Source organism: Lepisosteus oculatus, chromosome 4 (genome assembly GCF_040954835.1).
Source record: "Lepisosteus oculatus isolate fLepOcu1 chromosome 4, fLepOcu1.hap2, whole genome shotgun sequence".
In the NCBI taxonomy this organism is placed as follows: Eukaryota; Metazoa; Chordata; class Actinopteri; order Semionotiformes; family Lepisosteidae; genus Lepisosteus; species Lepisosteus oculatus.
This window is the reverse complement of record NC_090699.1, coordinates 20,316,332-20,339,858: the sequence shown is the minus strand read 5'-3', so window position 1 is coordinate 20,339,858 and position 23,527 is coordinate 20,316,332. Positions and strand designations below refer to the sequence as shown.

General features: G+C 35.4%; 1 protein-coding gene across 3 annotated transcripts in view; it reads left to right on the top strand.

Annotated features, from left to right (window-relative positions):
• parga (poly (ADP-ribose) glycohydrolase a) overlaps positions 1–22,808 on the top strand; it is a 54,312-nt gene extending 31,504 nt beyond the window's left edge. For all 3 annotated transcript variants that reach the window (XM_015346418.2, XM_069188919.1, XM_015346417.2), the window contains exons 13-19: positions 704–779; positions 5,198–5,345; positions 12,250–12,328; positions 13,312–13,420; positions 17,788–17,893; positions 20,135–20,263; positions 21,237–22,808. In XM_015346418.2, coding sequence (XP_015201904.1) covers positions 704–779; positions 5,198–5,345; positions 12,250–12,328; positions 13,312–13,420; positions 17,788–17,893; positions 20,135–20,263; positions 21,237–21,412 — 823 coding nt within the window. In that variant the 3' untranslated portion in view covers positions 21,413–22,808. The remainder of the gene's footprint in view (positions 1–703; positions 780–5,197; positions 5,346–12,249; positions 12,329–13,311; positions 13,421–17,787; positions 17,894–20,134; positions 20,264–21,236) is intronic.
• Positions 22,809–23,527: the final 719 nt, after the last annotated feature.

Here is a 23,527-nt window from a genome sequence, read left to right as displayed (position 1 = left end):
AAAGTATGAACATTTCACTGGCAAAATTAAAAGCATATAAATATATACATATATTCAGATTATCACTTTGGAGAATGGAAATCCACAATTTTAATTATCTTACATTTATCAAATTAAATGGACCAAAAATCTTTTGACAGCTTATTTTTATACATCTTGGCCTTGTTTGCTCTTTCCAAAACAAGAATTATTCAGGTAGTGTATATGATGGAAATCTGAACAGGCAGCTATTATGCTCTGTGCATTCCAAGAGATTACTTTCTTTAAGAAACTACTGTGAATTTCGCTGTCATAGGGGAGTACTTAAGGAATGAAATCTGGGGCCTTGAAGGCATACCACCAAAGTTATTCAGAAGGCAAAACATTGAAAGCAGCCAGTAAAAGAAACACTGAGAGCTGACATTACTTTAGGCTGACCAGTGGCAGGCCAAATGTATTTTTGAAGATGCCTTTTTCCATCCAGGTATTTCTGTTTTGAGACTGTGTCTCTGTTAATGAGGCACTCAGGAATAATTTTAAAATGTCTGAGTTGGCTGAAAAAGGTTGACTAATTTAGTTTTATGTTAAACCAACCCACAATAAAGCCTCATCTGAAATACATTACAGCTACATTTTCAGTATAAAGAAAATTCACAAATTATACAAGACATGAAATTATTGTTCATCACTTGATTGTTTACAAGAATCATGTTTTCTGTTTCAGTTCAAAAAATCACCTTACCAGGCTTCACATTGCTTGTAAAGGTACTATTGAGAATCAAGGCATCGGAATGCTTCAGGTAAGCATTCTTTCTGTGGAAGACGCAAATCTATTGTTAAGATTCAATCTTTGCATTAATTGATATAAATATCATAACATATCATAAACAAGTTGGGACTGTTCATACAACAAGCACTGCACTATCAATATCAAGGCTAGCAAAAGTTATTAACATACCACATTTTACCCGGGCATACTGTATATTGTAGCTGGTGTGGAATAACTCAGAAGTCCAAAATCGATGTGCAAATTCACAGTTTTTAGTGAAGCTTAATACATAAAAAATATTCCTTTTACTGTAGGAAATCGTATAAGAGTTCCTACACACATTCACACATTCAAAAAGAAAAAGGTTTTTGTATTGGGGAATACAAAGGTGTTTATTAGTGACCTGGTGTACACATGTCAGGTTTTAGAGATGCAGCCTATCTGAAAAACACTATCCCTTTATTTTGTGAATGGTGCTTAGCTGAAATTTGATTTCCAAAATGGGCTGTCGGATCGCAAGGAGGCTCTATTGGGAATGCAACTCCACGTTCTTCATGCAGAGTATGTGCACACCAGGCTGCATTAGCTGTCAGAGCGAGCAGCCGCTGTCCGCCTCAGACTCCTTTTTTTTTCCCTTTCACCTTTGTTTTCCTCTTGTTACAAAAATCTGACAGATGATGTGTACACATGAGCAGCTCGAGGCACCCTCTGGGCTGGAAATGGAGTTCTGGATTGACGGATGCTCCAGTGCCAGGGGATGAGCTGACAGTTTGTCAGCCCGCTTGAAATGCCGCCTGGTTGCCCCAGAGCTGAGTGACCAGTTCAGCCGGATCAGCTGGCAGCCTGCCACTTGCTGCCGTATTTTTTTTTTCGAGTTTAGGAAGAGTCGGCAGGCCAATGAGCCAAAACTGACAGCCTAGAGAACAGGATATGAAAGGGTTCCACTGTATTATTTAGACTAAGATCCAGATCCTTGCCACTTTATATAGTGTAAATAGCTTAAGGTTTTTTTTTCCTCTTTTGTTGCAGTCATATGGCTCTTGGCTCATTAAGGGCGAAATGTATTACTTGTTTGGACAACAAAATTCTTGATCAAGATAATTTTGTTTTGTCACTCATTCATAAACAGAGTCTGCTTGTGTGTGTACATGCATGCAAAATAGTTAGATTTGGCTGCCGATCAAGACACAAATCCAGAACTAAGCACTCAACTTGGTAGGACATTCATGGAGAAACTGGGAGGGAAAGGATGCTTTAAAATTTGAAGACTTTCCAGTTTTCTGAGAGAAAAAAAATGGCTAACGAAAAATGGCGTCTATGAAATGTGTGTAATGCACTTCCTGCTGGTTGTGGGGTGGGTCGTAGCTGTTCTTATAATCCCTTCAGCCCTTCCCCCAGGCATCGCAGTACAGGCACTGCCTGGGAGAGTACAGGTGGGCTTGAGACGAGGGCAGTGCACTTAACACAGTGATCCTCAGGCACTTCATCTCCTTCCCATCAAATCTGTGAGATTGAAGGAACTACAAATGTAGCTGTCAAAAGTGCAAAACACTAAAACAGTTCTGTGAAGGCCTGCTGGCGATGTTTTTTGTTTGTTTTTTTGTTCAGTGCTCCTTTTTTTCCTGCATAGTAGGAATCACTGTGGTGTGACAGCATTGTGACTGACATTTGCTGGTTGAATTGAACTGCTTTGCTTTGATGTTTGCTTCTCTTCACTGTTGGTTACCTGTTTCAGTGTCTAGAAACATTTCCTTTTAAATAGAAACGGTTAGTATAATTTAATCCTTGTTTTCAATTATTGAAGCTACAAGCACCTTTTCCCCAGGGAGGGAACCTGTTACTGACCTTCCTGCTGTGATTTTGGTAGTTTGCAAAAATTGGGAGTTATTATTAATATAATACTAATAATCATAACCAGCGCTTTTCCAAAGTCGCTCACATTTGGAGTTATTGCTGACATGTAGGATTTTTATAATTCAGAAGTTACAAAATGTAAAATTTGTCAAATATTGGTCTAGAGGGGTTCAGTACATTAAACCTTTAAGGTCAGATTTTGTTGAGATACAAAATAACTGAAATTTAATAAGATTTATATAGTCTCCTCCCTTTTCATATTCATAAATATATACATCTTCCTTCTTTTGAATGTGTATAGTTTTGTTAAAAAGTTATATAATTGTAAAAAACTAGGGGAACAAACAGGAATTTGTGCCTGTGATGTAAGGCTGAATAATGGTTGGTCATATGTAAAATGGTTTTGTTTTGTTCTCTAAAATAAAAAAAAAAAGTTACAAAATGTAGAGTTGCCAAACAAAGTTAAAATTCTCCACAAAGCAGTGAGCATGTGGGTTCTGAGGAGGTTTCATTGCAATAGCATGCTACTGTACAATGCTGAACATAGTCACTTTATTTTTAATGATCACAAAGATGCAGATATACTGATGTGTGCTCTTGTCCCAGTTACTATACTGTACTGAACTAGGGTTCCTGATTTTCTGTCCATCCATGTCCTGTTGGGTCTCAGTACTGTTGATACTGATACTGTTGATCATACTTTCACACTGAATAGATCATGGAGAATTGTTGATATTATTGGAACTGCTTTGGTGTGATTTAAATCTTATCTCACTGATAAAAATAGTTTGTTCAAATCAGACATTGTTATTTATTTAATTATTTTGAACTGTCTGTTTGTCACCATTGGGTCAGATTTTTCATAGGTGTGTCATTAGTTGTCCTTTCTATGTTGATAACACCCAAAATTCTGCTAATCATCCACTGTTTGCCTTGTCACACTGCTTAGATGACGCTAAAAATGGATGCAGAAACCTTTTTCTATCTGAACTCTTAGAAAACTGAAAGACACTCTTAAGAAGCTGTACCATCTTCAGAACCAAGCTGCTCAGATCTTAAATAAGACTAAAATATGTGAACATATATTCACCTGTTTTATCTCCCTTGCACTGGATCCCTGTAGATTTCAGAATACAATTAAAAATACTTGGGTTAACTTTTAAGGGGTTGCACACATTAGTGAAAATTCCTATAGATTTGCACATAATTTTACCATTTGAACACTGGCCTTCTTCCAGTTCCCAAATCAGTTCCTAATACTGGGAGAACATGCTTTCTGTTCTGTTAATCCAAGTGATTTTCCAGCTTGTTTCAGAATCTGTCTTAAAATCACTTTTATACTCTTGCTTTTAATTCTGTTTGATTGAATGTATTATTCTGTACGTCTGTATCTTTTGGATTATTATAAAGTGTCTTGATATGATAATAAAAGGCACTATATAAAATACAATTTATTTTCAATACAATAATTAACATTTAACATCTAATATTTTGCCATGCCCGGAATATAGATGTTTTATTTATCTTTGTACAAGTAACCTACAATACATTGGTAAATGATTGTTTTAGAATGTCTTTAGCAAGTATTTCAGAAATGTTACTGTATAGCATCAAGTAGAATGAAAGCACTTCTATAAAGTTATTCATTTTCACTTAGTATTGTAAATATTCATATCCATCCATCCACTTTCTAACCGGTTCTACCAATTCAGGATGGGCCAGAGCCAATTCTGGTAAGCAAAGGGCGCAAGGCAGCATACAGCCTGTTAATATTCATATTACATTTTTAATTCTTAACAGTTAGATAAAATAGGAAAAACATAACAAATTATATTGGGTTATTGAAAAACAGTATTTGCCTTATTCTGGATCAGGTCCTTACATTAGTTCCTGGTGATTTACCAATTATAATGTGGTGACAGTAGCTTTAAAATCCCTTCATTGGCTATTGCCACCCTTTAGCAAATATGCTAAAGTTTCTGTTTCTTCCAGGAGTACTGTGCCATATGTTACAGCTACTGTACTACTGCTACAACATTACATCAGTGTTGCCATAAAGCTTCAGAGGGCAGAATTCATTTTTTTAAACAAGTGGAATAGTATGAGTTTTGGATTGATGCAAATTGATTTAATGAAAATGTTTCATTATAGACATATATTTAGAAAAAAGCCCCAAATGCAATAATTAGTTCATTATTTTTCCCAGCTGTCAGTATAGTACAGGCAAAAATACAAGTATTTTACTTGACTGGAAACAGATCACGTCAGTACGTATACAATTGGATGGGATTAGATGTAAATTGCAGATATGTGACATTTTTCATGGGTTCTAATCATTTACCTGTTAAAACTTAATAAGGTTGCTTCTTGAAATAATTTGGTAAATGATAACTTTGCTAAGACTTATTCCAGAAGTCTATTGAAATGTTTGTAAAGTTACAGAAGTGTCTGCTAACATTGTGAGCTCTAGAAAAAAAATGGTACTTTGAGCAGCAAAAATCAGTAATTTCAGTGATGTAAAAAATATATTTCCAGAAGTTAATGTTTTATATTACTTGTGTTAGTACTAATACGCTATTACCTGCTTTCTTTCAGGTGGACTTTGCAAACCGGTTTGTTGGAGGGGGTGTGACAGGGTCTGGTCTGGTACAAGAAGAAATTCGATTTATGATTAACCCAGAACTCATTGTCTCTCGGCTTTTCACTGAAGCTCTCGATCACAATGAGTGCCTGATCATTACAGGTCAGCTTTGCCTTCCCTCTCACAGTGTCCTGCTGGACTCTTTTCTCTTTTTCAACACTCCTGATGAAGCACTTGTCTATCTTCGTGTCATCAGAATTAGCCAGCAAATAACATTTGTAGATCTCCTTGTAAGAACCATATTTAGTGTTAGAAAACAAGAACATTAAAAATGTGGCATGAAGGGGATCTCATTTGAAACTTTATTTTGTTTGCTAGTTGTCTTTTCAGGAATCTCTTCATAATAGACTAAAATAGAATAGAATGGAAGAATGCATTTTAAACCTGCTTTTTGCACATTGCATCATAGTTCTTTGTTCTCTGAAGAACTTATTTATTATTCTTTAAAATATATATATAGGATTTACAAAAATGGTGTCAACCAGTTTGTGGTATTTTCACCCCAACACATTTCAATTCCCTGTCAGTTTTTCTTATCAAATAAAATGAAAGCAATGTTGAGCTGTAAAAACTTAATCCATCTGAGGACAAGACAATACAATGACCAGAATGCTGAATTCCATGTTACAGAATAAAAAAGGGTAAACATGTATTCTATGTATGCTGACTACCACAGTAATATTTTTATCTGTTGTTAGCTCATCTCTTTGATAGACAGCATACAGGCCTGCCTGTCTCATTAGTTACACCTGCCTATCAAGTGGCAATTGATTATTTTTTACGTACAAGAGAGAGCAACAGTGAAAAAAAAAGAGTGATAGGGCAGAGTGTTCAGTAAATGCAGTTTATGGAGAAGAAAATTTTTTTTACTCTTTATAAACTCAGTCAAGCGGTATCAGATATTAAGTATCAAAATAGTCCTTAGCACAGTATATAGATATTTTGGTATGGTGACATTCACTTCACCGACAGGACACACTGTTTATTCTCACAGCAGGCTTTTAAATGGCAGACCTGCTATTTTAAACCATCATAAACAAGCCCAGCAAGAATGTAACGAGTCGGTGTTGCAATCATTTTCTATTAGGGGATGTATTCTTCCTGCCTGCTTTCAGATAGCGTCCAGAATATTTACCCTGTTAGCCTGATTGACATCATTTATAAACTGCTCTCTCTGATTACTCTGGCTGGGGTGTAATCAATGGTTAAATAACTTACAGCCATGAATAACAGTAAACAGGCTTTCTAAAAGTGAGACTGTGAAAAAAGCCCCAAGACATTTTGAATTAGAAACACTGATTAGACCTAACTTTCACTGCTGTCGGATGCTGCTGACATCTTTAACCCGTCTGGTGGGGTCTGGATGTACTCTTCATTATGTAGAGCTCCCTTGAGGATGTAGGCAACCTCCTCCTAGGCTGAAGATGCATACTTCATTTTACATAAATCTGATCCAATAGATCATATAAAGCAAGTTTATTTATGGTATAGAAATGTTTTACCACCTAAGAGTTTTGAACTTTTGCGTTGTTTTATTTCTAGGAGTAGTATAACAACTGACTGAGTATGTTGTCCATATACTTAGTATTACTTCCTTGATAATGTATTTAAAGCATGACCCACTACATTTCTACCACCCAGCACTCCTCAGGTAAAACACACCAGGAAGAATGCTTGGTAACCTTATGGGCAGCAGCAGTGACTGGCCATTTGGGGTTACTGTTGCTGTTACATTTCTCCTGAGTTCAACTTGATTGTCTGCCACTCACAACTCAGACACCTTGAGTGGACCTCTTTTTGGATTAGGGAGCTAGCCTCATGATTTACTCATAAATGTTATCCATACATAACCTGCCCGGTGCGTTGTCATTTCATTCCTTTTTCTACCACTTTGCCCTCCAGCCTCTTATTTTTGCAACACAAAATTGCGCCACTTTCCGAATCCAAGATGATAAAAAATGTAATCTAAAAATTAGAAGGAAAAGAGCTTATTTATGTCTTAGATTGAAGGAAGCTATTTGCTTGGCGCAGAATCATTAGACTAGTGGTGTTCATGCAGTCTGCAAAGATTTATTTTCACTTATGAGATTGTTCATTTTGGAGGGTTTCATTCTGTGAAAAATTAATTCAGGTTATAATATTTATATATTTTATATATATATATTATATTTGCCATATTATAGTATACAATCTACTGGAGGAACTACGTAAATTTCTGAATCATACTACTATAGTAGTTAATCAGACAAAGGCAGTTTTGTTGCGGTCTATGATGGCAGTGTGCTTTTGGTTTAAAAAAAAATTAATGATTTGAAAATGGACACATTACACATGGACACATTAGTGCTGTAGTAAGCCTGGTGATCACCATGATGATTGAAGCCCCTAGCCCTTCAGTTAAACCAGTTAAACTTAATTTACCAAAAGAAGCATTGAGCTGAAATCAGAATTGCTTATCTCACTTATTTGGCTGTCAATAAAATACAAAGAAGATTTGTTCATGGCGGTTAATATTTTTTTCTTTTAATCTGGAAAGACTAACTAGCATTGCACGGAGAGACCAGCCAACATTCTGTCAGCAGGCTTTTTAAAAAAACTATTGCATTTTCCTGTAAAAGGAACACATTTTATTTGCTGCTTGAGCTCAAATTGCTCTTTTTAATCACCTTCTATCTGACTACTTGTAATTGAACTAAAATAGAGCTTAGTTTGTTTTGTGTCTTATTTTAAAGTGTATGGTTTCTGAAAATGTGCAAAAAAATTGCGTGACTGATTTAATAAAATAATAGCCACATTTACTGCAAACCAGGTTGTATTAGGTAATTGTGTACCCATCTTGTATACAGCACAGATTTGCCCTTTGAAAGAGCACTCGGAGAAAAATGATGGGACCAGGTGGAGTGAAGAAGGTGAAGGGCTGACTAGCTGCCTACACTGAATCTGCTTTGAAAGCTCTCTTTCATTAACTGTCCTCTCCACCAGCCTCCTACACACATACACTCAAGAGTGGCTAGCTCAAAGTCAGCTCTGAAAGTCATTGCTGAAATGGACTATTGATAGATAAATGATTGACTATTTTGTGGTTTTTAGATGGGATCCACTGTTTTTATATTTTATTTTCTTGAGAAAATCAGTAAATTTCCACAATGGGCTGTTTTAGTGTTTTACTTTTCCCTTTATTAAAGCATGTTTTCTGTAGGAGTTCCAAAATAGTTTAAATAAACAAATTTGTTATTTTACATTGTCTTATTCCACGCACTGTATGCTTCCTAATGTATAATTCTTACTTCATATAAGGAGATGAATGTCTCACATAGTGCTAGTATTCTACGGTATATTCCCATTGTACTTTAAATTATTAATAAGGAGATAGAAGTTACATACAGAAACATGCTGCTGTACCCAGTGTTGTGTGTTTCCATTAATTTTGGAAGCACAGAAGTTGCTTTAAGCCATGCAGTGGTTTCTAATGTTTTACAAGTAACTAAGTAGTTGTGTTCACTGCTGGATGTTCAGAGCCATCTAGTGCACAGCAACAGTTTCCAACATTTATGACTTCAGCTTACAATAGTCTCAAAGCAGTGTAATTAATAGCTGTAGTGCTTCACCCCAATTTGAACCAGCAGCCGTTGTAATATTGCACTACTGTATTTTGTCAGCTACAGAAAATCACGAGTAAATGTGTAATAAACACTGTCAGTCTTGATGCTGTAAGGCTCAGCATGCCGTCTAATCAGTATTCTAACCCCTATGTTGTGGCAGTTCTCTCAGTGGAGTCACCTTCAGCTCTTACTCAGCCATTTCTCCTCCTCTTGTTCCACTTAACTTTATTACAGCCGTGCAGAATTAATAACAGTAGGAAGACCTGGTCCACTAATGGACTAAGCTATTCCATCATCTTTATTAAAACAACGTAATATTCGTTGTCATCTCCATTTTTATCCTGGTCTCCATTGTATCATTGCTGCCTGGTAAATTACATTCCCTTGTGATGCATCTTGACATAAGGCCTAATGGATCATACCGCACTACTGAAATTTGCAGAAGTGCCCGGGCATTTGGAAAGGACTTAATTTAATTTCTCTTGATTGCTCTCTGTCTGGCTGCCATCAGGGCAGTCATAAATATAAATTGGATCATGGGAAGGCAGATGATTTCACTGATGGCGATCCTGACCCAGGAAGTTTGACGTAAATGTCAGAAGTCGTTGGTAGTCAAAAGCACTTATACCATAGACACATTGTTCATTTCTGTTAAATTGTAATGCCTTTTTGGGTTATTTTATGGGATGTACTTATATCATATGATCACTGTAAAATATTTTTCTGGGATAATGTGTTCAGGATTGATATATCTATTGTTATACAATATTTACTCCCAGAGTATAAATATTTGGCTTTGAAAAAACTGTTATTTTAGCTTTATCTACCAAAGAAGTGATAGTAGATATTTAGTGCTTTTTAAGTAGGTGTAAAATCACGTAAACAGTGCGTCTTATTTAAGTGGCCTATGAAACAACCCAATATGATGCTGTGAGTGGAGCTTGCAAAATTAGATTTTAGGGTTTACAGGAGGTCCGTTTAATTCATGTAATGGTACAGTATGGTGTATTGACTTGATAGTGGGACACAGCTAGATATAGAGGAGATGAGTGTGTGTGTTTTTTTTTTCATTTTCTATCTATCTAGCTTTGTTTTTCATTCTTCAGTGTCTTCCTCTAGTAAGGACAGATTTTCTCTGAATCCTTCATAAGGTACCCCAGGGAGCTCTGCCATTTATCCCAATTCTCTTTTCTGCCGTTGTCACCATTTCATAGAGATACCTCAAGCTCACCAATAAATTAGAATTCCAAATGTTTACTCTTCAATGGTTGATACTTTCACCTCTTTATATACTTGAAAGTGCTATCTCTCTGACCTGTCAATAAACAAAAGGTCCATTTGATATCAGTCTGCTTGCAAACATTGCCTTTCACACTTCTTTTTATGCATGGCTAAAGCCATTATTTGATGGACGTGGAGTATACTATAAGCAGTTGAGTGATTTTGAAGTTAGCAAAAAGGATTGTATTGTTGGAATGCTTTGATTAAATTATCAAAGACCTCAAAACAGATATATTTGTTCTTCTGGGAGAAAGTTATGAGTGGCTACCAAACATAAACAAGACTGGCAATAGCTTTGCTGTTCCACACAGAGAATTTGAGAAAATGTGAAACCGTAAATGTCGAAGGATGTAAAACACTAGTTTGGTGTGCTCAAGAAGCTTTCCTTGTCAGATACATTTTCATGCTGATAAACTATAAATGATGGTGTCTGCTAGAAGAGACTTTTTGTGTTGTTCATGTAAAAAGGCTGTCTTCTGTGTTGCTTACTATAGTATCTAATACTATACAGTAATATAATTTGGTCTGCAGCAGCAAGAGATAATCCTGTGTCCTTCCATGTGAACGGTCATTCGTGGTGACCATATGGTAAATTACACATTACTTGTTTACAAGGTATAGTCGCAAGAATTCAACTGTGGAACGGGACTCTATCTTCACAGTAATTTTCTTGCAGTTAATTTGTCACTCCTCAGGGGCAATAGCAAGCTGATGATCCGACTTTTAGCTAAAGGCCAATATTCATTGTTAAAAGCAAGGTGATTATTTTATGTCACTCAGTTTCAAAACAGATTCACACATCAATTTGCCCCTGCATTAGAACCCCTGTGAACTGACCAACAGCACAATCCTGCTATTAATCAAATTATTTATTCATGCACCGCAGAGAGGGCGACATAGCTACTAATGAGGTCTAATGAATGGGAAGTTAATTTGCGCCCTTGTTGTTCGAATGCGCTCCTGTTCTTTGCATGTGCACTTTTCTCAGAGCTGACTGCTGCCTTCTCCCACAAGTCTCCAGGGTAGGTAATAGCTTGACCTTCCTCTGTGGGGATGCAGCCTATCTAAAGACATCACTTCACATTTAATAATTACTCAGAGGCTGTCTTATTAAAATCACAGTTAGCTTATTACTTGAGTGGATTTTAGGTAATTTTGTTTCTCTTTTTCTGCCTTGTTTTATGCATATATATTTTGTTTCTCTTTTTCTGCCTTGTTTTATACATACCTATTTTAAAAAATAACTATTGTTTCATACTTTCAAATTTTGGATTTCGTACCACTTTCATTATTGCCCGAGTGTGTCAACTTATTTTAAATTAATTGTGTCATGTGTACTAAGGCATCATGGGTATTAAATTTCCCATATCAAGGTATCATTTTATATCTAATCCTCTGTGATTAGCAGTGATTTGATAATCTGAAGTAACTGAAACCTCCAAGACCAATAAAGGAAGAAATGCCCCACATAGAACATACATGCCTCAATAATAACACATCTAACAGTCTGTAGAAAAACAAACTTTTAAAAGTGAAATTTGAGAAATAACAGTGGTGGGAAAAAAAGAATGGAGTGGTAGAAGGTTTATTTAAACCTATGTTTAGCATGTTCTTCTTTGTGTCCCTGTTAAGATGCAGTATATTTCAGTCTAGGTTATTTTCCTAATAAAATAACCTAGACTGAAATATAGTGTGGAGCAGTGGCTCTGTGACTCAGAATCTGCGCCTGTGGCTGGAAGGCTGCCGATTCGTATCCTGTGGCCAGCAGAGGAATCCTACTCCGTTGGGCCCATGAGCAAGAGCCTTAACCCCAACTGCTCCAGGGGCACCGTATAAATGGCTGACCCTGCGCTCTGACCCCAAGCTTCTCTCCCTGTCTGTGTGTCTCATGGAGAACAAGTTGGGGTATGGGAAAAGACAAATTCCTTTTACAAGGAACTGTAAATGGCCAATAAAGTGATCTGATCTTAATAGCTATTCATCAATACCATTATTTTTGACTTTTTCTGTTGCAAGGTCTGCAAAATGCATGGGATTCACATCAGACATAGACGAGAAGTATTGCAAACATTTCGTTTGTGAATTGTAAGCAGAATGTTTTTAAGATGAGCCTTGTCCTGCAGGTGCTGAGCAGTACAGTGATTACAGTGGATATGCAGAGACATACAGGTGGGCCGGAAGTCACACAGATGAGATACCAAGGTATGTTTCTGAGTCTCAACATAAGGAAATGATCACAATTAAGCTTCATAATTCCCTCTAATGGGCTAAAGAGGTATAAACCATTACTCTGTTACCGGGTAGTGCTTATTTGTGAGTGTGTTAAACGTTGAACTATATTCATGCAATATCTGCCTCATATGTATGTATGAAAATGTTCAGTATTGCAGTAAATTTAAGTTTTAAAAGTATTCAATTTTGCATTTTCACAATTATGTTTACATAAGATGCCTCAAAGAATAGTTCAGTTCAGGTTTTTATTCCTTTGGTACTGTATATGAACAAGAAAATTTCAATGTTTTCCACAAGGCTGTACATCTAATCTAGTCCAATCCTTTCGATAGAAAATACTGAGAAAACTTAGTTTGACACCGAAGCACTTGAAGAGCCTGCAGTTAGGCTTAGTATTCTTTTTTCTTAAAACTGTCTGGGCCAGTTTGACTCCAGAGTTCAAGAGCGCTCAGGAAGGTACAATGAATAGTAAAATGCGCTGTGACAGTGAGGTTTCTAGATTAAACTAATTTGAAATCTTTAAATTTTTTCAGCACTGAGGCGTAAAATCAGTATTTCACCTCCAGTCATTTGCACTTCTCTTGACATTGCTAGATAGATTCTGCATTCATCTTCACATCTTGTTGTGTGAAAGATGTGGCTGTATTGAAATATTTATGTCCTTCTTCTTAAAGGAGTTTCACTTTGTTTTTACAATATTTAAACCTTGTTTCCCTTGTTGGTTTCTTAACAATATTGATAATTGTGCAACAGTAAAGTTTATGCTGAATTTAATATACACTGTCGTAGTATTTTAAATACTAAGGAAATCTTAACCCTGATTTTATATCATTGATTAAAACAAAATAATGTTGTCTAATCACATTAAATGTATCAGAAATGAAGTCACCATTAGCTAAATCAATGTAAAATGTGTCTAAATTTAATATTTTTATCTGGATATTGTTATTTAGAGATGAGTGGCAAAGGAGATGTACAGAGATCGTAGCTATTGATGCCTGGAAGTACAAACAAACTCTTGAGCAGTTCAGCCCAGAAAAAATTAGAAGAGATCTCAATAAGGTGAGTGAATTCTTCATGCAGGTTAATCTGCAGAACATGTTTTATTTGTTGCACATTGTTTGGACCCTTATAATATTGTCCTGTAATTGGTTGAGCTGTTCTATATGCGTGTTAAAATGTAAAATCTAGTTCATGTACTCTTTTGAGCCAATTCATTAGCCTGGTGAATTGAAAACTTTTAAATATCTTGAGTGGATTTCAGAGTATTCGAGTAAGTACCCAAGTAAGGAGAATGTTCATACAGAGAAAAAGACATTTTAAATTATATTGTGGAATATTATGGTAATCTATGATTGCAGTGAAATTTAATAAAAATGTAAATTTTTCTTATGGCTCAACATTAGACCAAATTCCTTAACAGTATGTCACTACTGATGTCATTACTGTTAAATGCCCCTGGTCTTTTAAAATACACTTGGTTTCATTATAGGTATATATCTTGTTTATGGAATACATTATGGATTCACTGTAATAATCCTACATAAATGGATACATTTCCATGTTTTATTGTTGTTAAATGATCTTTATGTGTTTCTGGTTGATTACTGCTATCTGAAAATATGCTGTCCTTTGGTAAAATTAACACTTCATTGAAAATAGAGTGGCAAATGGCACAGTGGTGAGCATTGCTGCCTCTGGGACACTGGAGCCCTGGGGTTCTTTCTGCTCGGAGTTTATATGTTCTCCCTGGGTTTCCTCTGGGTGCTTTGGTGTCCTCCCACATTCCAAAAACATACTGGCAGGTTAATTGTCTTCTGGGGAAACTGGCCCTGGTGTGAGCGTGTGTCTGTGTGTGCCCTGTGATGCACTGGCGCCCTGTTCAGGGTGTATCCTGCCTTGCGCCCAGTGCTTCCCGGGATAGGCTCTGGGCTGCCATGACTGAACTGGATAATGGATGGAATCAAATAAAAAATGAAATGAAAGGTTGCAGTCATAATCTGAATACCTTATTTCTTCAATGTGTATTAAACACACCATTAACTAATAAGATGTTTTTATCCCTATAGAATAGAACGAAAAAGAACATATATCGTAGACTGTTGGAAGGTGTAACAGGATAAAATTGTGATGTTAGAGGTATCTGATCCTTTTTCCTCCAAATTCCCTGACTTCATATTCATGTAGCAGCGGTGGAGCAGGCATGAGAATGGATTTTCAGTATACATGTCACAGAGGTCATGCATGTTCGTGACAGCTGCCTGAGAAACTAAATCGGCTACCATCCACTAGCAAATAAAGTAGTCAGTCAAAGAAGCTGTGATTTTGCTTGCCAAGTTATGCATTGCAATGATTGGGTTATCGCTGTACTGCTGAGTGCTGAGGCAAGACTTTTTGTATGTTATTAAGCAATACTTAGATTAAGTAAATGGAAAAGATGACTCAGTGTTAGGTCAATGAAGCTACTGTACCTACTGTAGGTTTCAATTTCAATTCAGTTTTTAGAATATGCACACAAGATGCACTTCTTCCTACAGAAGACATTTATTTACTATGTAGATTATGTATGTGGTGGAGTTCAGTCCAGTAAATTTCTAATAATTTGTCATTCAGCACCCACATCCTTTCTGTCAAAATTACTCTTCCCCATCCTTTAAACTGGATCAGAAACCTTTATCTGTCTTTTACTTAATAAGTACTACCAACAGGTACCAACATTTCTCATTAGACATATAGGAATGACATACTAATATTTGCTGTGTATTCACAATAGCTTCTGAGACCACAATTTTCTTTTTTACAACTATCATCCATATGTCTTTTAGCTCCGAGACCAATGAATTTAGTTTCTTCTTGATTGGTGGCATGCAATACATGGTAACAGACATACTTCAGCTTTTATCTCCATTGATATTAATTGAATTTTTCATTAAGTGAAAACAGTGTTTGTGACAGGAGAAAAATGTGCTGTACATTTACATTTGTAGGATTATTAGAAGGTTATGCTTAGATACAATGCTGCCTAGATATTAATTTGGCATTTGACCAAATTCCACCATGGTTTGGATGATACTGTCTCTTTTGTATATCACAGAATGTACATTGTTTTAACTTTCACAGTGGCGAGTCTTTTACTATGTTAAGATTTGGGAGTCACTTATTTGTCATTGATGTGTCTTATTGTTTGTTGACTCGGTATTACGTATTGTACATCATATTATAATATTATTTTGTATTATTAGGACTTAAAATGAGTTATCACATTGTTTCTTTTGGATTACTATGTAAATGCATTATAACTGAATTTTTATTTTATCTGAAATTAATTCAGAATTTTACCTTTTCTTGTTTCTTTGCTTTTCATATGTTCCCAGTCATTAACTGAAGATTAGCTTTGTGAGTTTTTATTTCAGTAGGTACAGTTGTCAGTTTAGCAAGGTTATTTAGCAATAAAATTCCTCCCGATTCTTTGATGTCTTGCTTTGATGTATCATAGATGAAATTCTCTTTAGTTGTAATACTCAAATGATTTTATGCACCACTGAGAAATTTAATTGGCATTTGAGTAAAAAGTATGCTTATACAAATTTTAATTGCCTTTGTGTTGAGCCATTATATTCAGTCTTATAAAATTATCAAAGAAATCCTGCCTAATGTTACCTAAATATGACTAATATGTTTTTCTTGCTTTAAATAAACAAATTGCTAACCAAGCCCATTGAGCTACACAGGCTAATTTGAGAGAATTACTGTAAATGGGTTAGCTGTGTACAGTATTTATTCAGATCCTAAATATGTACACTTGGTTTGTGCCTAATGGGTCTTGCTGTATGAGAAGGAACTGCAGAGTCTGGTCTTCACATAATTTAATTTTTTTCTATGCTTGGTTATAATCCCAAAACGTTTTATTATCCACATGCAACTTCTAGAAGTCAGAAGAAAATTTAACTATATACAGGAGGTGCAGTGTAAGGCTGTGAACTATTATATTACTTGAGCATGCCCTGAATGCCTTAATTGTAAAATAATTATTGTTTTATTGCCTAATTAGAAAGTGCAACCGCCATATGTTGTTGCTGATAGATTTCAAACATTAGTGCATCGTACTTCTCAAAACATCATTGAAATCCTAGTGCAGATTTAAGACTTCAAAATTATTAAGGGCCTTTTTTCTTTGGTGTTGTCCGTTACTAAACTGACATGCCTTTGATAGGACAGGCACTGTGATACTTGTAGTCCTTATGCAAACCTGTCTTAGCCTTGGTGACACACTTTTCTTTAATTTTTTAACAATGTTGAGCTGAGTTGCTAATGAGAACTCAAATAACAAAGTAAAACAACTGTGATGTCTGGGCTCAGAAAGCAGGATTTTTTTAAAGAGATTGACAGGTATGTGAGACGTGTTCAAAAGGCATACTGGAAAGATTCTATAGCTTACTGTCACATCTGCCCTTTAAATATAGCTTATAATATGCCAGAGGAAGGGGGATATCGGCCTTTAATATTCACTGTGCACAAAGAATTCTCTATCTGGAAATTGTGATACGGTTTTGTTTTAATTATTCCCTTCTGTTATAGAACATTGGGAAACTAATTGGTGCTGCTACAGAATATACAAATTATTTTACCCATTCTTTAGGTTACAAAGATTTGCAAATATTGAGATGTGAATTCAGATAGCTTATGTGTTTTTTTTTTTATTTATGACCTGATGACAGTTTAAAAGATGTGAGTTTACATATAGGGTTGCTAGCTATGTGGGCAATGTCTGGTCAATACATTTGATTCAGAATATGTACTAGAACAGCTGTAGGTTGCTGAATTCTTTATCTTTTGTCTTTCATATCCACAGGCTTAATCATTGCAAAGTAGTTACAGTATATTGTAGTGAAATATTACTACAATAAGCAGTGCCTTGAGGCAAATAAGACTGCATATGATGTTTATCAGAGAATGGGATGTTGATACTTACGGGTACAAGACTTTTCAGGGTATTTTTCAAATATATTTGATTAGTCTGAACATTGACAGAAAGATTGCTGTCTTAACCATTTCAATTTTCATTACGTGAGAGAAGTACGAAAGAACCATCAGTCTGTAGAGCTGAAAGCCTGTTTTTTTCCACAAGTTTTGATTTAAAAAGTTGAAGTGAGCTGTCTTTGTTCATGGTTCTGTCATTAATCTCAACTGGATTTTCTGAGCGTGTTCAGACCTCTGTGGATAATAACATTCACATGTAAGGGGTATTCCTTATACCTTGACATGGGTAATGTGTGGCAGTCTGTGAATGGTGTGCATATATTCAGATAAGTATATCTAATTGTTTTTCTGTTGTAATTGATACCATAACAATTGGAAATGTTGTGTGTGAGTGTTTGCATTTTCTGTATAAATTCATATATGTTTTTTTCTATTTGATATTGTTTCAGGCCTATTGTGGCTTTGTGCGCCCTGGGGTTAAGAGCCAGAACCTTTCTGCTGTAGCCACTGGAAACTGGGGCTGTGGAGCCTTTGGCGGGGACACTAGACTAAAAGGTGATGATTTTGTCATAGTAAAACTTGGAAAACTTCAACAAAAATAATATTGTTTCTCGAATCTTGATGGATTCAGTAGTGTATTCATTATAAATAGTTACTATATTTTTCTCATTCCTTTTTTAATTAGAATTTCTAAAGAACGAGCAGTAGCTGTTTATTGAAAAAAAAAACTCTAAACCTTCTAAGGGTTTTTCTTTCAGTTCAATTCAAGTGATGGAAATGATTGTCAAAAATCTGGTTAAATTTCTCTTCTTGAAATACACTGTTCTTAATTACTGCCTTCTTCATATAATGCTGAGTCATTCAGCAACAGATATTTGATCATGGCTAACCAGGACTCCAGTAATTATATTCTAATTGCAAAAGTCTGCAGTGTTTTTTTGCTGTCAGAAATGTAAACTTAGGTCAACTTTCTATAGTTTGCTTTAGAAGTAGAATCTAATAAATAGAAACATGTATTGTTTACATTTATACATTCATGGTCTTATTGGTGTTTGTAAATGATCGATTTTCCGGTTGTATGTAGTGACATACTGGAAGCAAATATACATTAACTCCTGTGGAGTAGTACCTTTGGTGTGAAGCTAAGATGAAAACAAGTGAAGCTCACTGCCATATGTGTGCTATGAAAACAGCTTGTGAACATGAACCCATGGTCTTTTTATGTAGGAGAGAAATCGAAAACACAAACCTCAATAGAGTAGTAAGGACATGGTCTCATTAGTCTTACTTCGAATACACTCATTTACTTAAAACCTATTTGTCTACTCTCCAGCTATTGATCAGCCGACAAACTTTTATGTTTTCCATTAAAAGTGGAATTGATTGCTGGGTCCAGTACATCAATCCAATGTAAGAATATGTCAGTGTCTTGGATCACTTTCGATTGGCTGGGTTTTGGCAATCCAGAGAAACACTTGACACTTCCTGAAAAGAAGGCATTAATGTTTAATACAGAAAATGGATCTGAAGATGTTTAGGCTGATATTTAAAACTTAAGCTTTTTAGATGTTTAATTTCTTATAATTCTCGTGGTTCTTTTTTATTAATTTTAAACCACATTTTGGAGACATAAATATCTAGCATCTTGATTTGTATGATTCTAAGTATGTTGCAGATAAGAATTAATTATACTCAAGATGGTATCAGATCTGGTTGGTTTGCTGGCTGTTTAGCCATCTGACTGTGAAATGCTCTTTTTATTGTATCATGTTGAGATAGCTTCTGAATGAGATGTGTTTTTATTACTATCTTAAAATATGTATGTTGTTCATAGGCTGAAATTACTTTGAGGTAATAGTAAAATAGTAATAGTGATAGTGAGGTAAAGTAGGACTGAATATTTAGTAGGAATGCAGGAGAAAGCTTCTGAAATTATTCTACTTCATGGGCATGTGGTTATTCAGAGAACTTGTTAAGCTTTTTATGTTGTAGTCTTCATTAATCTGCAGTCTGTGCAAACCTCTTTAAATATTTAAAATCTAGAGCCCATGCCTTAATTTTCTACTTTTTGACTAAGATGGAGTTCTTCTGGGAAAACCTACTGTTGTATTATTTACCCTTTAAACACAAATTAGACTGTATATTCTACAACTAAATCTGAGGGAGATTCATATTTATGTGTTTTCTTGCATATCTAATATGCATGTACAGTATATAAAAGGAAGAAAAACACAGATGTAAAATACTTTGTTTACCTTACACTGGAAAAATATAAATCGAGATAATCAATTTCAGTTTTCACAGTAAATAAAAGCAAAGCATCTATTTGCACAGTGATTAGCCTTTATTTATGCTATTCAATGAACATGTTGGGATTAATTTCTCTGAAATTAAAATCCAGGAAATATAATCTAATCCAATGTTTTTTGGTCCGCATTAATTTTAAAGTAGCTGTTTAACTTGGTATTTTTTTCTGTGGAAATTTGGCCCTTTAGACCAAATTCTTAAAATCTTGACATTTGCTGTGGTAATATCTAAATGTTTTTTGTAAGACAAAAGGGTGGAAGGAGAGGAGCAGTATGAGCAGAAGGTCGTTTCTGCACACGGAGAGAAAGCTTGAAGGCAGTTTGTGTGCTCTGTACCTTGAGCAGTTTCCTCACTTTTCTAGTGTCAATGCTGACTGGTTTAACTCAATAAAATAAACAAAAATGGAGCAAGTCTCAAAGTCTTTCCCGAATACCCTCTTATTTTAACATAATACACAAACCAGCTGATGGGATGTGGGTTTGGTCTCAGCTCTGCTGCAGATGATGGCAGCTGCAGAGACGGGGAGAGATGTGGCATACTTCACTTTTGGGGACAAGGAGCTCATGAGGGACGCCTACAACCTGCACGCCTTCCTGACGCAGAGAAACATAAGTGTTGGTAAGAAGACTTTTCAACCAAGTCATGTTTCCATTGAATTTAGCAACACACACACACAAACAAAGCTTCTTGGGAAACTGTGGATCTCAAAAATAAAAATAATCAATAATAATAATAATACATAATAGTCAATTAATAATCAACAATACAATGAATAACCAAAAATTTGACAGGTACTGTTTTAAATTGTTCATTGATCGTTTCTTCACCCCCACCTTACATTTTTGATTGATTTAAACAGTCCCTCATTCCAGTATTATCTTCTTGAGTCTTAAAGAAAAAATAAAGTTTAAATATGCATATTTTTAATCTAATTTTAGGTAACAGTTGCTTTTCAAAATCGATTAATTCTTGAGTCTTTTGATTCTGTACAACTGCTTTAAAGTAGGACAGTTAAGGGAAAAAAGGATCTCGCCCACAGTACTGAAATGTAAACCTTAGACATATTCCTGTACTCAGTGTAAACCATGACTGTTGGACTTCACCTTGTGTAGATTGAAAGAAGATTAATTGTGGCTACGAATACTGTGGCATGTAAAATAAGAGACAGATAATTAATAGGTGCCTGCAGTGAACCTTGTATTTCCAAATTTCTTTTCTCCGTTCTGTCCATATTTCACACAGGCTGTGAGATTCCAAGCTAGAGTTATCTCTGGGGGGCCGTAAACTGCCCCAGACCTGTATAATTTACTGTGAAAAAAAGAATCTATTCATATGCAAAGTTATCCTCTCTTATTAGATTTAATCAGTCCTCTTTCTAGCCCCATGGTATTTAGATTGCTTTATTTCTTATTTTAATTTTCATTTAACTCCTTTCCACACTCTTGCAATTAACAAAACACTGCAATTTGAAACCACTCATAACTTCCACAGTGACACCTTCTTTATGAAGTGAAATTGAAAATACAGTTTTAAAGAATCTTTTTTCAGCTTTATGTGTAATAGACTGATGTATTATTTTTTCCTTAAACAGGGACTATATACGGACTTCTTGAACAGTACTACAACACTGTGTGTAAAAACTGTGAAACCCTACGACCTGACATGAGTCTCTATAATTTCATTTACAAAAGCATAGACTCGTACTCCGAATCCACGGACAGCGAGGAGGACACAGCTGGGCCTGCAGGCTCCACGGAAAGTAATTAATGTCAAGGTTTCTTCTGCAAGACCTCGAGTTCTCTTTCTCAAGAATATGCGATTTGGGTATTAAAAGGGATTATGATCGATTCTCTTAAATTTATTTTTTAAGTTGTTTTGAAAATTTGAGCAATGGCCAGAGATCCAATACTTTCTTTTTTATTTTTTAGGTGTGCAAGTAGAAATACTATTCAGTGCTTTAACAGAAAATATTAAAAGTTTAATGACACGAGTAAGTAGTCTTGCAGTTACTGTAGGTCATCATTTTTTATTGTGTAGACATTCTGTCAGGTAGTCTTTTCTTTATGAATTGCTGTTAATACCCAGATGTTGTAATCCAATCATTTTTTTAAGTCTTGTGAAATAAAGTTGTCATTTTAATGGAGATAAAACAGTGCCTAAATCTGCAGGTATTGTATTTCATTTTTTGACATCGTCACTCCCATCCAGTTTTATTGAATTCACATCATATAATAAAAAATAGTAAAGTTGTGGACAGGTCGGTCCTTTTTGCATAGAACAATCCCAGATAATTCAGGAGCAATGTGTCAGGATTCCAAAGCAGTAGTCTGAAAGTGAAGAATACCTGACCGACTCTGCCATTATAGATTTTAAGATTAAGCCTTTGTGTTTCTAATAACTAATCATACATCTATTTTAACATATTTTGCCTCAGTACCGTTGTGGTTGTTTGAAAACTTTGCTTGGAATAAGATCATTTCTTATAACTTTCAGCTTGTTATGTAGTGACACGCCTTCCCTTAATCAAAGTAAGCCCTGGGTAATTCATTCTTATATTCTACTTCTTTGTTGGGCTTTCAGGTGAAGTACACACCCTAAAGATACTATTTGGTATTGGGTATACTATTGTATTTATTTCTCAAGAGGTCGGAATACTATATAAATTGATTTTTTTTCCTGCATGTTTACTTTTTACTTTTAAAGTTGTATTAATTAAATAATATTTTATTTGAATTTTTGATGAATGATTTTTTTTTCTTTTATGCCTTATATCCAATACGGATGGAGAAATTGAATTTATTAAAATATTTACTGCATTTTTATATTGTACTCTCTATAATGATCACATTAAAAACATGACACACTGCTGTATACAAAGTTGATTTTTTCTCATTTTTCAATATCTCCACAGAGAACCATCTGTACAACTTAAGAACATTTTTAGTATAAACCTGGTACTGCATATAATTCTGTCTAAAAGTAGTGTGTATGGATAATGGGAGAGGAGATAGGAACTCCCCTTACGTACAGAATTTTAAAGTGGTGCAATATTAAAGAACCTCATTCTTCCCGTCATAAAAGTGATAACCAATAGAACAGAGGGACAATGTTGGATTATTTGAAAATGTGCGCCTACTTCCAATAAAAGTAACAGTTTGTGAAATGTTTTGGTATAGTTACTAACAGAACTTACCTGTCATACCCTTTTAAGAACTGTCCAGTACCCGTATATGAATGTGAAGCCTCATCAGGTGAAGTCAGAGCGGAACAAGGTGTCTCACTGTTGTAAGGAAACCTCCCTCTACACAAAAAAATTTACTCAGTTTAATTGGTTTTCTGTAATTATGAAACTAAATCAGAGTGTGCACTGTTAGAATCATTTTTAATGTCTTCCAGTGAAACCCGAGGATATTGCTGTTAGTAAAAATATGCCTGCTCGTTGTGTATAATGCTGCCCTACAGGAATCTCTGATGGGGCCGATAACTATAGGAGTTAAATCAATATTTCAAACATGTCGCAGTGTCAAACAAATCATGCCAACATAGTTGTGGTATGATCAATGAAAGCCATGTTGGTAATGACAAGGGGAAAATTGCTAAGCTGGAACATTGTTTTGCTAAGATGTAATGTCACGAATAAATTATTCATGGACAATTTAAAGCAGCAGAAATTATAAATGGCGTTGGCATCGTTGCATGAATATAAGAATTGTATTGACACGCTGGCCGTTTTTCCAGACATGGCCTAATTGCTTTTGTTTTAATGATTGTGTAATCACACTGCAGTGCATGAGCGGATTGCTCACTTGCAGGTTTGCTTCATACCTTGTCCTTTTGTTTTGGAGGAGGGGATCAAATCGGGCCTTTCAGTCATTGTAGAAA